This window comes from Pteropus medius, unplaced genomic scaffold (assembly GCF_902729225.1).
Source record: "Pteropus medius unplaced genomic scaffold, Ma_sr-lr_union100, whole genome shotgun sequence".
Taxonomy (NCBI): Eukaryota; Metazoa; Chordata; class Mammalia; order Chiroptera; family Pteropodidae; genus Pteropus; species Pteropus medius.
The window spans coordinates 2,110,392-2,124,435 of record NW_024346065.1 but is presented as its reverse complement, the minus strand read 5'-3'; the positions used below and the strand labels follow the sequence as shown (position 1 = coordinate 2,124,435).

Sequence of the window (14,044 nt, the reverse complement as noted above, 5' to 3'; positions counted from 1 at the left end):
AAGCGAGCCGGAATTGAGGAGCCGTTTCATGGTGCGCGCGCCTGAACATCCGGGCATCGCCTTCTTCAAGTCCTTCTCCTCCTCCCACGTTTACCCCGCCCCCCTCTCCACCCCACGTACCAACAGGAAGCGGAACTGAAGAGTGCTTGTCCTCTTAGCAACGCGAGGAGGGGTCAAGTGACACCACCAGCTGACTGCCGTAGAGGAAGGCACGGTGGCTGGGTCTGTTGTAACCACGATTGCCCGGCCGGGGACCCGAGCCGAACAGTCATCGTCAGAATGTCGGGCAAAGACCGAATTGAAATCTTTCCCTCGCGAATGTAAGTAAAAGAATGCGCTTGGCTGGAGCCTTGGGCCAGCAGCGAAGTTCCTGGTTTTCTAGACGTTTCCTGAGCCTCCCAGTCTCTTTTCGTGAATCCAGAGCGAGGCTCCCTGGCTCCCTCACACATTCCTCTTCGTGAACCAGACTACTATGAGCGATCTTAGCCCATAGAAACAGGCACCCGCCTGCTGGCTTTTGTGGAGGTCCAGTCCACACTCCCGTGTTGAACGGGGAACTGGATTTATATAACTATAAATCGTCGCCACTCCTGCCCTAACAGAGCCCAGTTTAGCGAAGAGATGGACAAGCTAACGAGGTTTGAGAAAAGGATTGAGAAGGGAAGTTGACTGCAGTGGGAAGCATATAGAAGAGACTTCAAATACACACTTGGAGTTGAATCGAAAAGCTCTAGCGTGGACGTCAGATTCAGTTTTGGATCCCCTTACTCATTTTCCAAGACCCCAAGACCTGCAGTGGGAAGATACCCCTGAGTTTCTCACACGCTCCTTTTTGCTCTATCGCCATTGCACCTTGTTCAGATCTCTGTTCATGTCACCCATCACATTGTAAAGTGGCTAGTATTTGTTTACATATCTTTCCCACTGACTGTAATCTCTCTTCACGATGAGAGTGTCTTAATTATTAATCCACAGACAGTCCATAAAAAAATGTTCCTTGAATGAACCTTTACTTTGGAATCTGCTCAGCTGTGGGCTGCCTTTCTCTTTTGGCCTGAATTCTTTGGCAGGAGAAATAGCATATCGTCCTAGGTGTTTGGCTAGTCTGTAAAGAAAATTTTGAGGTTTTCTGAAATGTACCTAACAATGTGTGGAAAGTAAAGATTGTTCTTATTTGCCCTCTCCCCCCACCTCTCCTTTTCCTCTTCTTTTTTTTTTTTTTCAATGAGGAGCAGAAAATCAGTTTTGGCTCTGACATTTAGATCTTTTGATTGTGGTCCAGCCTCTTTGGGAGTATTCTGTTGTTTTTCTCCATCCTGACCTTTTTCTCAGAATCCAAGGACTCTTAAAATAAAAGAGTTATATTCAAACCCCAAACCTAGATTTCTGCTTCTGCCTGCGTGGCTACAGCTCTTCATTAAATGAAGTTTTTTTGTTTGTTTGTTTTTTGGCTTTTTGTTTATTTTTTTACTTTCACCTACTGACTTTCTAATAGCTGTATGTATTAGGTAGGAATCAAGTCAGTTGTGGAGAAAGACAGTGCCTGCGAAATAGATAAGGACTGATCCTTGGGGTAGTGAGAACTGCAGAATTTCCGGCATTCAGTGACTGACACGTTCCAAACCTCTGCACTGGGAGACAGTGAAACTCTATAACATAGTTTCTAGCGTCTTAAGGCTGTGTTTCTAGGATGACCCCAGCCCCCATTAAAATGTCTAAGAAAGCTCAGGGCTGCCAGGAGAATTTACTGTTGTAGGTAACACCTGACGCCTGCCCTCCCTTTCTTAGGGCATTCACTGGAAACGGCCTACAATGATGAATTCTTCATTTTTTCTTTGTATATGTATATGGCTCTCCTATAACTTAGAAATTCCTTTCTCTAGGACTTAAAAAGCATTTCTTTGAAATGTAATCATCAGGAAAGGTAGGGCCTTTTTATTTCTCAGTCTCTGTGGGATAACTTCCATACTGGCCAGCTAGCAGACACAACTGGCTTAATTGTATTTCCACTGACCAACCCTTTGTAATTTTTCACTTCTCTGACTCCCTGAGAATCCTCTTACTCCTCTCCCTCATTCTTCCTTTAAAATGCCCAATCACCTCTGCCCAAATCGAATGGAGCTCAGCTCTTTCCCCTACTGCCAGTGGTTACTGCATAAAATCTGTTTTCACTGCTTTAACTGTTTGGCTGTGTTTATCTTATAGTAGAATGTTAACATTTTTTTTGTTTTTACTTTAAGACTAAGAGGTGAAAATAAACTTCTTCAGCCTTAGATAAGAAAAATGATAAGTTGTGAAGGTAGAAATTGCTGTTTGAGAGCACTCAGCTTGCTGTTTGAAAGGAGTATCAGGTACAGGAAGTAACTGCTTCTCTAAATATTTTCCCCAAGCCTTAGTCTAATAGCAGGTACTTTGTCATGTAGTCAGATGTCTTTGATTCAGCTGGAAACAAAGCCGTCATCTTAGCTGAAGGTCACTTTTCAGTAGGGCCAAGCAGCTCTGAAACTTGTAAAAGAACAGATAGTTTAAGAGTTAAGCTAAAAAATACACTCGTGACTTTTGTTTCCGACAGTTCCAGCTTACAGTGTTATCCTGTGAAATGGTGGGGTGGATACCCATCTAGGTACCAGAAAGAGCAAAACAAGTTTAGGGTGGAAGCAAAAGAGGCATGAAGGATTTTAAGTCAACAAAAGTCAGTCAAATCCAGGATATACTTTCAAGGGCTATGAACCCTTGGGCAAGTCACTCTTCAAGTCTCAAGAATGAAAATTTGTCTGTTTCACAGAGGTGCTATTACCTAGGAAGAAATTAAAATTAGCATGGTAAATCTAGTTTTATAAACCAATTCTCCTTTTTACTAATCTGTAGTACTAGGATTTGACTTAAATTTGATCCAACTCTTTGAGCTCAGATTCTGGTGGTGTCAACAATACAGTATGTTTAAATGTACACATTGGGTGGCTAGCTCCTGCTTAGGCCGGAAACTGAACCAGCTTCATTCCCATGAGTCCTGTCAGTGCGAACTCAGCCACTGATAGTTAGAGTGAGAACTGTTCATCTGATGCTATTCATAATCTATAGGGGAGGCAGTTGGCATGTGGTTGGCATTTCTGATGGGAAAAGATTGAAATAAGGAGACTTTAGCTGCTTGTCACTCCTTAGGAGTCTTAACTTCTATGTCATTTGTAAGTTATCTAAAGTCATTTGTTACCAAATTGTTACATTCATTTGTTATGTAGTCATTTACTAATTAATAAAATGATTGATAGAAGGGTCTTGATTGATATCAAAAATATTAAAATGCTACACTTTTTAAAATAACATTTATGTAAGCCATGAGGAGTATTATTAAAGTTATACGTGTTCAGCAATCATAAACAGTTCGACTATATAGGAAAAGCCAAAGAACAAGTATAATTATTATGCTAATACCATTAACAGACAGATAAAGACAGACAAAATGAATTCTGAGTTAATATCAGTGCTTAGGTATACAGGCCTTGTCGCTGTCTTGGGATGATAGCTGTGGTGTTGGCAGCTTCTTGTCCTTGAGGAGTTTTTTGATTTCTGTAGACAGGAGTAAATGTCCATTCACAGTTAGGCGCCTGTTAAGGTCCCTTCCCATGAGGTTGGGGAGAGTCTTATTTGATGTGCTTTCCAATAAACAAAATCTCCAAGTGTTTAATACCACACTTTTATAGAAAAGATAATAAATGGTTGTGGAATAAAATGCAGAAGGTACAAAAGAATGTAGTAGTCAAAAGTAAATCTATTTTTTTCAGTCAGCCTCATTTCTCACAGGACTTAACACTTTCTATGAATTCTTTCTAGAAGAATTCTCTGTCTCGATGTAAGTAAGCACATTTATCCCTTACTTGGCATAGCTAAGACAGTACAATATAGAGAACACATGTACATCTACCCTCTTCTTTTTTTCTGGCTGCATATCATTTCATTGTATAATGAACCATGATTTGTGGAACATTTAACTTGTTTCCACCCTTTTTTATTACAAATAAGGCGGGAGTACACATCCTTCACCTTGTACATGTTTTTGCATACATGCGAGAGTAAATCTATAGGATAAATACCTCAATGTGAAATTGTTAGTCTTGAAGGTAAGTGCATTTCAGATTTTGATGTATATTAGTGGGCAGATTTTTCTTAAAACCTTACTGTGCCTCTAATGGAAACATAGATATTGTTTTAACTTACAGATCAAATAAGAATTTAAACTATGCTGGCATCATAAAGTAGTGCTACTTATAAATTTTATTATGATTTAATAAATATTTATTCCAGATTCTGATTAAAAAATTATTTCTGATTTAAATAAATAAACTTCTCGTTTATGGAACACTGAGGGTAGAAGTCCACGGTATTGAGAAACCAGTTAGACTTGTCAGGTACAAAGGCTATATGTTACTCTCATGACATTGAAAAATAAAGCGTAATTTTAACATTGTATTGGAGAGATATTTTTCTTTTAAACAATGAGAATAAATGTCTTTAACTTTGTTTATATAGGGCACAGACCATCATGAAGGCTCGATTAAAAGGAGCACAGACAGGTCGAAACCTCTTGAAGAAAAAATCTGATGCCTTAACGCTTCGATTTCGGCAGATCCTAAAGAAGATCATAGAGGTAGAATGAACTTTGCTTAGAACAGTATTTATTTTAGAAACCTCTAAGGAAAATCTAGCAGGGCTGTTGACATTTTAATTTTTCTTTATTTTAATTAATTCTTTCTTTCAAAAGTAAAAATACCGTTATAAAGTAATGCATTTCACATAGTTCATTTAATAAAATCCAGACTCCTTACTCTTGCCTGCTGGCCCCATGCGATCTAATGTGGCCCCTGCCTGCCGCTCTGACCTCATTTGGCTCGTTCTTCCTAACATCCTCCTCCAGGGCCTTTGCATTCGCTGTTCCTTCTGCCCCAAATGCTCTTTCCCCCAAAACTTCTCATGAATTGGCTCCTCTGCCATTCTGGTCTCTTTAGAGGCCATCCCTGATCTCCCAGTGTGAAGTGCCCACCATGTTTACTGCTGTCACATTTTATTGTTTATCATAGCATGTACTATTGCATGATAGTTTCTTGTTTGCTTACTCCCCCTAGAGAATATAAGTTCCGTGAGAGGGAGAACTTTGTCTTCTCAGCACTGTATTTCCTGTGCCTAGGACAGTGCTGGCACATAGTACATTTTAATTCAATGGTTTTTGGATAAATGATGTGTGAATACAGAAGTATATGAAAAAAAGTGAAGGTTCTTTCCCATATCCCCCTTCCCCCAGCCCCAACTGTCCTCTCATTTCTCAAAGGAGTTCTCTGTGACACTTTTGTTTATAGCCTTTCAGTCTTGTCTTTTCTCTTTTCTTTGCTTTTGTTTTGTTTTGTTTTCTTTTTCTCCTTCTCTTTCTCTTTCTCTTTTACTTTCTCTTCTCTTTTTCCTTTCTTGTAGCATATACTGAAAGTATTGCTTTTGTAAAGCATGTAGCAAGAGTATCATGTAGCTATATGTGTCCACACACAGCTGTTTTTAATAACAGACTTACAACTATTATATATATATATATATAAAATATATATATATATGTATTATATATACATATATAAATAAAATTCTGTAACAGTTTTTGTCCCACTCCCTCTTCCCCCACCCCATGGCAGAATATGGACAGTTTTCTACATCAACACATTTAGATCTGTCTTATTTTTTGTAATAGTTGAATGGTACTTCATTGCATGGATAATAGAATTTAACCATTTCTCTCTTGATGGATGTGTAGGTTTTTTGTTTTTTTTTTTTACCATTTTGTTTGGGAGGGTACTCTGGAATCCTTTTTTGTGTATGCTAGCATCTCTGGAAGAGAATTTTAGAATCTCAAGGATGTATTCATTTAGGTATTTGATAGATAACTGCCAAATTGCCCCCCCAAATTGTTACACTAGTTTACATATAACAATTAGTGAGAGGACCTATTAAATTCTTCTTAATTGAGTATTAATCTTTTTTTATTTGTTGCCAAGCTATTGAGCTAAAATTGGTTTCTTATTTTAATTTGCACTATTTTTGATTATTTGGGAGTTTGAGCATCTTTTTATGTTTACTGGTATTTTGATTTTCTTGGTGAATTATTTTTTTTTTGTAGAAATTCTTTATTTTTTTTTGTAGAAGTTCTTTAGTATGTAAAATGCTAAACATTTTCAAGTCTTCCTTTTATATTTTAACTTTTGAAAAAAATGATAATTTTTATTTGGTGAAATGTGCTAGTCTTATCTATCATATAGCTTTTGCGTTGCTTATAATGCTTAGAAAGGCCTAAAAAGATTAGGAAAATATTCTACTATATGTTCTTATTTTATGGTTTTTTGAAAAACTTTTAATACTTTCTGGATATTTTGGGGAGGGGGGTGATGTGAATAAGTAAGGATTTAGCTTTATTATTTTGTAAATAAATGGCTAGTTAAATGGCCTCTTTACATTACTAAATTCTCATATAGACCCGAGCTGTTATTCCATTTCATTGACTTAACTGTCCCAGTACCAGATTTATTTCCTTAGGATAGCTGTACATTTTTAATATTTGGTAAGGTAACTCTCTACCCACCTGTCCCAGTGTTTCTTCTCTTTCAAAAAATTATTGGATATTCTCAAAACATTAAATATTTGAGGATTTATTTCAGAATCACTATTCCATTTGGATTTTGACTGTACTGCAGTGAATTTAGGAGATTAATTTGAGCAAATCATCATGGACCCATTCAGCAATAATAGAAGTCCTGCGGTAAAGATTTAGCTTTCTATTTCTTAATGTCTTTATTTTGATGTTTTAATTATACAACTCGTGGTTTTACATTGTTAGTGACCATATCCAAAATTGTTCAAGCAAAATTGGAAAGTTTTATTTTATCCTTATCAAATCAATATTTACATACACATCTGACATAAAATGCTGATGGGTATTAAAGGAACACAATTATGACATGACTTTTCTTTGTAAAAAAACTTGGTTGAATCAGCTGTTGGTTTACGCTTTTCCAGACTAAAATGTTGATGGGCGAAGTGATGAGAGAAGCTGCCTTTTCACTTGCTGAGGCCAAGTTCACAGCAGGAGACTTCAGGTAAGAAGACTTAATGGGGTGTTTTGAAAAAAATCAAAGTGCTTTCAAGTTCATAATTTTATTTAAAAGCTATTTTAAATTAAAAAGCACACGCTTTAAAGACACTAGTAATAATTAGAACACTTAGCCCCATCTCCTTAATACCACTGCCTTTATTACTGCCCACATGTATCTGTTACATAGTCACAGGCACAGGATACTTAACATTTTATAGTTCATTTTCATTTAACCTTGTATCATAAACATTTCCCCCTATTTCCACTTAGCTGCATAATCTTTCCCTAGATGATGTGCCATAATTTATTAACCTTTTCTCCTAATGGTGGACCTTTAGTGACTTTAGACTTTTGAAATTTTAGAAAAGGTGCCATGAACATCATGCATATATATATTTTTTTATTTCGATTGGATTAGTTCCTTAGGATAAATTTTTTTGAATGGAATTGGTTGTTTAAAGGGCTTTTGAATTTTATGGCTTTTGTCATGTCAGTATATGTTTTAAAAATATTTAAAAAGCATACATGTTATGTGATTCTCCAAATAAGCATGTGAGGTAGACAAGGTAAGCATTATTATTCTCAGTTTAAGTTCAGTGCCTTTTTGAGTCAAATGGCTATTGGGAAGAGGTGGAAGTTGTTTTCAAAGGTTTCTTTACCCAATGACACAGTGTCTTCATTTTTAGTTTGTATTATCTAGGAGAATTAGCTGCTGGGCAGGTCTTAACAGCATGAGGGGGGAATAAGGCCTTTTGAAGTAGTAGACTTTAATTTTTGCCAATATTGGTAGGATAACAACTTGCATTGACTTTTCCAGCACAGGGAGGGAATCAGTAGTGTGTAAGTGGTGCATGAATTTGTTTTAGGGTAGTTATGGGGAAAACATTTTATTTTATGATAATAGGCGGGGTGTCAGACAAAGCCATATGGAAGGAAGTTAGGTAGGTTCCAGGATAAAGGAATTGAATGCCTGCTTAGCTAAACCTAGAAGGTTTGAACAGCAAGCCTAGAAGGAAAGAAAATTTCCTCTAAATTACATTAGCAGAAGAAAAATCCCTAAAGTCACACCTGTGCACTACATGTCTGACTGAAAACTCATGCAGTCCACGTATTTTAAAATCATTCTTTGTTGTTTTCTTATGGCCAGTGTTTTGAAATTCGTTTATTCTTTGCTCTCTGAGGCCCTCTTCTGGAAGCAGGTATTTTTCCTTTTCTGGAAAAAGACAGTTTTCAGAACATACTTAATTGTGACATCTCTTATTGAAATTACTGGATGGGTCTCTGTAGGTTTATTCCTCACTCTGAGAACTAAATCAAGGCCTTGTTTCCCTCCTGCAGCACCACAGTTATCCAGAATGTAAATAAAGCTCAAGTGAAGATTCGAGCGAAGAAAGATAACGTAGCAGGTAACTTTTCAATCTTTCAGAACGCTTGCAGGAGAAAAGGTGACATTTTATAATTAACCTGTTTTTACAGCAAGGTCTTGATATCCCAGTTAATCTTTTCTACTTAGAACAAGTCGATTGGCTTTACATGTTAAACTCATTATAACTGGTTGTTGCCCGGACTTGTTCAATGGATATAAAGTTATGGTTATACAAGATAAATACATTCTAGAAAGATGCTGCACGGTATGGTGTCGATAGAATAATATGGTGTTGTGCACTTAAAAGCACCACGATTGGAATCTCGTAATAACCAAGTGATCTTAACACATACAGAGGAAAACTGACATGTTTTTGGAGGTGATGGATATGTTTATCACCTGGATTTTGGTGTTGGTATCATGAGTATATGCATATGCTTAAATTCATCAAAATGCAAGCATTAAATATGTGCTATCTTTTATACATTAAGTATACCTCAAAGCGGAAAGAAAAAAGCCCACCATAACAACCGGATCCCTCATTACTCAGGATCATTTGATTTTTGAATAGGAATAAACACGTAAGAAGACAGGTCCCTAAATTCATTTCTTAAAACCAGTTACAATTATAGACAATCTCTTGCCTTTTTCTATGTTTAACAGGTGTTACTTTGCCAGTATTTGAACATTATCATGAAGGAACTGACAGTAAGTGTGAAACTTTTTATGTTAGTGTATGTCTCTGGGATCTCCCGATTCCTCTTTAAATGAACCTCATTCTGGAACATGGTGCTAGATAGTTCAGTGGTTCCAGCATTAGAGCCTTATCTGATACAGTCAGGACAAATTAATCAGTTAAACAAAAAGTGTGTCATTAAACACTGGACATGTCTTAAAACATTTTAATTCAGCCTAACTTTATGTATAAATGCATAGTCATTTACTGTTTTAAAAATACAAGGTCATGGCCTTTGAGTATGAATCCACCGATTAGAATTACATGTTGTCTTTCTGCATAAACCACACCCATAATGCATTGTTTATAATTTCCAGTTTGGGTCTCTCTAAAGTAGAATAAGATCTTAGATACTGTGATGCAATTGAATGTAGAATCTTCCTATATTTTTATAGCTCAGTCTCAAGTTTTTAATTGTTTAACCTTTTCCTAATTTAACAGCATTTTTGGGGTATTAACTCATTTCTATTGAGTCTTTTCAAAGTAATCAACTTTTTTTCCCCTTAAAACAAAAGTATTTTTTTCCTTAAAACAAAAAAAGTATTCTTTTTTTTGGGCGACCATCTTTCATTGGTTCACATAAAATATTTAGTGCAGTTCAAAGAAGTAGAGCGTTCTAGAGAGTCACCCGTTAATAGGGTGCATCACTATTCCGGAGCATCAAACAGTATGGTCTGCAAAGGGGATGGGGTACATGGATTAATCCAGCAACCTGGTGAAGTGAGGGTTGGTTTAAAACTTCTGCACAGTCAGAATAGTATCCTCGTGGAAGACTATTCAGCAGCATGCCTTACAGTGTTGGGGGAGTGAGATGGGCACTTCCTGTTTGATTTAACAGCGATAGTGTGTTTGTTTTTCCATTTTGCTGCTGTTCTGACATCTTTTGGGGGATTTTATGGGGAGGGTTGTTACTCTGTAATTACACATGTTGTCTGACTGGTTCTTTCAGGTTATGAACTGACCGGTTTAGCCAGAGGTGGGGAACAATTGGCTAAATTAAAGAGGAATTATGCCAAAGCAGTGGAACTACTGGTCGAACTAGCCTCGCTGCAGGTAGGTAGCAGAAGAGCTGGAGGATTCCTGCAGTTTGATTTCTATTATTTGAGTGCAGGAGATTCAGTTCTTGAATCAGAGCATACTGCACTTAGTACTTTAAACTGTTTCCATGACCATATGTGAAACAAGCCAAAGATGTTCTGATTTCTGACATGGTGGCTTCTGCTTTTATTACTAACAAAATTCTTGTACAGTGGTGTAGTTTCACTCAGCAACAGTCAGTAGTAGACTTAAATGCAACTATAACATGGTTTATGCATGAAAACCATATTTTTTCTTTTGTGGACAGTTTATACCTAGGCCATTAGTGCATGATTCTTTCCTTTTCCCATTTTTATAGTTTTAGGTAAGTCTGAAGTAAATAAATTATAATAGCATGGAGATTGTATTTGCTCTGTGGACATATCACAATAATTTTTTTAACGTGTCGAAGAGTAGGAGTCTTGGTTTCCAGATGTTCTCTGCAAGTGCAGACTGAGTGGAGCCAGGTGAACAGGAAGGCTTTTCGCTTACATAATCAGTATGTCCTCTTATTGTAGACTTCCTTCGTTACTTTGGATGAAGCTATTAAGATAACCAACAGGCGTGTAAATGCCATTGAACATGGTGAGTGCAAGCTGCTGTGAGGGTCTTTGTTCATGCACTTGTCCATACCTCTCCTGCTGGGAGTCAGGCACTGACCACGAGATGGGTAAGATACTGCCCACAGTGGGAAGAGCAGTCAGTAGTGCATTAAAGAGTTATTAAGTGCTTTGATAGAAGGATGTATATGATTTTGGGAGAGTTACAGAGAAGAGTGGTGAGTTAAAAATTATGGAATATTTTACTCATTTCTGGCTATTAAGGAGTGGAAACACTTTCTGTAGAGCTGTAGTAATTTTAGTTCTTTCTAGTGATTTATCTTTTTGAACACATTAAATATTTAACATTAAACCCTTTCCCTTAGGCCTGATGTCTTGTTCTTGTGCTGTTCTTGATTTCTAAAAATAAGTTTCCCAGGGTGGCTTCATAGTGTAGTGGTTAGCACGTTTGCTTTACACACAGAAAGTCCTGGGTTCGCGCCCCAGGCGAAGCCACAGACCATACCGTGGGTGCGCCAGGCCCCGGGTGCGTGCCCCACTTTCAGAGATCCAGTTCTTAAAGGGAGATGGCAACATCCGTAGGTCAGGGCTGGAAGTGGGGGCGGGGGTGGGATTAAAGAGGGGAAAAAATGTTTCCCCATTTGATGCATCTATTTTACAGCTCTTATTTCATTATTTTAAAACTATGCTTAGTGTTGATACGTTTTACTCAAGAAACTCAGTTTTCATTAAAGGAACATTTATTCAATTTTAATGTAAGAAAGCAAAATTTGAATAGCAAATTATTTTGCTTGGTCTCTCCCAGTTTTAGAATAAGTTATCTTTTTTTAAAGAACTGAAAACACATTTCCTGACTGCTTGCTAGTGCCAGCCATTGTACATGGAATTGCGAAAGAGTAAATAATAGTTCCAACAAGAGTTCACATTCTAGAAGCAGAATAGGCAGAATCTATGTAAAGTAGAACCTCATAATTGACACAAAACTCAACTTGCTGCATTCTCTCTGCTTCAATGCGCCACTTTTTAACAGCCGATCGACTGTATTTTAAATAACATTTGTGGTTCAGTGTTGTATGTTCATTTAAATTCAGTATACTCAGTGTTGTATATATCATGGTCCAATGTTATCTGTCCATAGAAAAGACACTAGAGGAACTTATATCCAAAGAATTACAATACTTTAGGGTGGTTGGATTATACTTTTTTTTTTTCTGTTTTCTACATGAAATGTACATTAGTTTCACATTTAGAAAAAATAAGTAATATTACACAAATGAGTTCTGGCAATTTGAAAAAAAGAGGAAGCTTTAAGTTCTCATGTGTATATATATTTTTAAACCCTAGTCATCATTCCACGGATTGAACGTACCCTTGCTTATATCATCACAGAGCTGGATGAGCGAGAGCGAGAAGAGTTCTATAGGTTTGTTGTACTTGGCACTTACTGATAATTTTCTGTTTTCTATATTCCAAAGTCTCAAGATTTGCTGAGACTCGTTGGCTTATTCTTTAGAATTAAATGGCACATCTTATATTTTATTCTGATAAATAAGAAATAATATTGCCAAAGGCTGTGGAGACAGATCTATGCCAAGTTTTGCACATACCTAAAACATGGCATCTCCAAAAACTTTGGCCCTTCTGAGAAATTATTAATAGACTTGATTATTCTTTAAATTGAAAGTGATTTCGATTGGGTGTCTCCCACATTTAAAAGAATTAATCAACCACTATGTATTGCATGTTGAGTATGTTCCAGGAAGGTATAAAGTACTTGAGGGCATTACATAATGGTATAAACAGTAACATTAGAGAATTAGAATATTTAGAAGTGATGCATGTACATAATTGGTTATGAACATTTAGAACTAGTAGGGACAATAAATACCAAGTAGGGCCAGTTTTCCAGGTTCAGAGAAGTGGGGGACAGGTGAAGGCAGACATATTCAGGGAAGACATGGCCATTTTGGACCTTGGGTAAATGTCTGAGTTTGATTTTTAATGTCAATCATCAAAGGTTATTTAGTTTCTGTCTTTCAGTGATCCAAATGAAATGATCCAAAATTTTAATGTCTGAATGCTCAAAATCTGTTCCATCATCAAGGAATGGATTTCAAGGTTTATTTACCGTGGGATAGGAGCTTTTGAAATCAGTTATTAGCTTGAAATATGTATGTACTATACCTCAAATCTTTATTACTGAAATTGAAATAAAAAAATTGTTCTAGTTTGTAGGTCATTATACTTATTATAAAACTAGAAGAAAGGAAACCTGCTTAGTAGTGAAACAGCATTCAAAAATTCTTTTATTTTACAGGTTAAAGAAAATACAGGAGAAGAAAAAGATTCTCAAGGAAAAATCTGAGAAGGACTTGGAGCAACGGAGAGCGGCTGGAGAGGTGATGGAGCCTGCCAATCTTCTAGCTGAAGAGAAGGATGAGGACCTTCTGTTTGAATAATTTTCTCTGCTCTGGTTCTTTCAGAGGTCCTAACATGGCACCATTTTAGTTCACGGTGTATAGGTTTGGTATGTGTGGCTGTTTTTTGGCCTAAGAATTTTACCAGTTGTAAAATTTCCCTGGATGTCCATTTGTGGGTTTACCTTTGCAGAATCATAATTCAGCAACCATTTATCACAGATAAGATTATAGAACCTGCCCAGGAACCTGTAGTATTCTGCAAAAGTGTCACCCTATTCTATTTACATCTGTGTTACAAGTGATTGGCTTACCAGGCATATTAGGAAATTCCCTTTAGGAAACAGCAGAGGTATCAGGCCAGCCACCATAGGCCAACTACTGCTGGACTGCCCACTCGCATGACTTGGCGCTTGTGTCTGGGATTGCTGCTGCCATCCTTGTGTTACTGTACTTCTCAAGCTTTATGAAAACCTTCACTTATTTTTCTTTGCATGACACATCTCTGTCTCATTTGTCATGGGAGCAGTTTTGCCAGTTTAAATGTGACAATGGTATAAACAGTAAAATGATTAAAGAATGAGTTGTTCTTTTTTTAAAAAAAAAAACATAAAACAAGGAACCAGAACCTGTGTCTGTGCCAATAGGGGTCATTCCTATTCCTGAAAAATAAATCAAAAGGTATTTTGTGTTTCACCCCGAGGTTCCAATGGACTTACTTCTAGTAAAAACTTGAAGAGACAGTGGTTGTTACATGTGTTGAAC

General features: G+C 37.0%; 1 protein-coding gene across 1 annotated transcript; it reads left to right on the top strand.

The window, feature by feature from the left end:
* The first annotated feature begins 115 nt into the window (after positions 1 to 115).
* On the top strand, positions 116 to 13,862 carry ATP6V1D (ATPase H+ transporting V1 subunit D). Its single transcript, XM_039875272.1, has 9 exons — positions 116 to 320; positions 4,528 to 4,645; positions 7,048 to 7,127; positions 8,462 to 8,529; positions 9,153 to 9,197; positions 10,175 to 10,278; positions 10,821 to 10,887; positions 12,207 to 12,285; positions 13,180 to 13,862. The coding sequence occupies exons 1-9, from the start codon at positions 280 to 282 to the stop codon at positions 13,319 to 13,321; spliced, it is 744 nt and encodes a 247-aa protein (XP_039731206.1). The 5' UTR covers positions 116 to 279; the 3' UTR covers positions 13,322 to 13,862.
* The last annotated feature ends 182 nt before the right edge of the window (positions 13,863 to 14,044 follow it).

Excerpts from the sequence above, each read along its gene's own strand:
- ATP6V1D (XM_039875272.1), top strand. The coding sequence starts at position 280 with ATGTCGGGCAAAGACCGAATTGAAATCTTTCCCTCGCGAAT. Across the intron at positions 321-4,527 it reads GAAATCTTTCCCTCGCGAAT|GGCACAGACCATCATGAAGG; the intron begins GTAAGTAAAAGA and ends TTGTTTATATAG. Across the intron at positions 10,888-12,206 it reads TGTAAATGCCATTGAACATG|TCATCATTCCACGGATTGAA; the intron begins GTGAGTGCAAGC and ends TTTAAACCCTAG.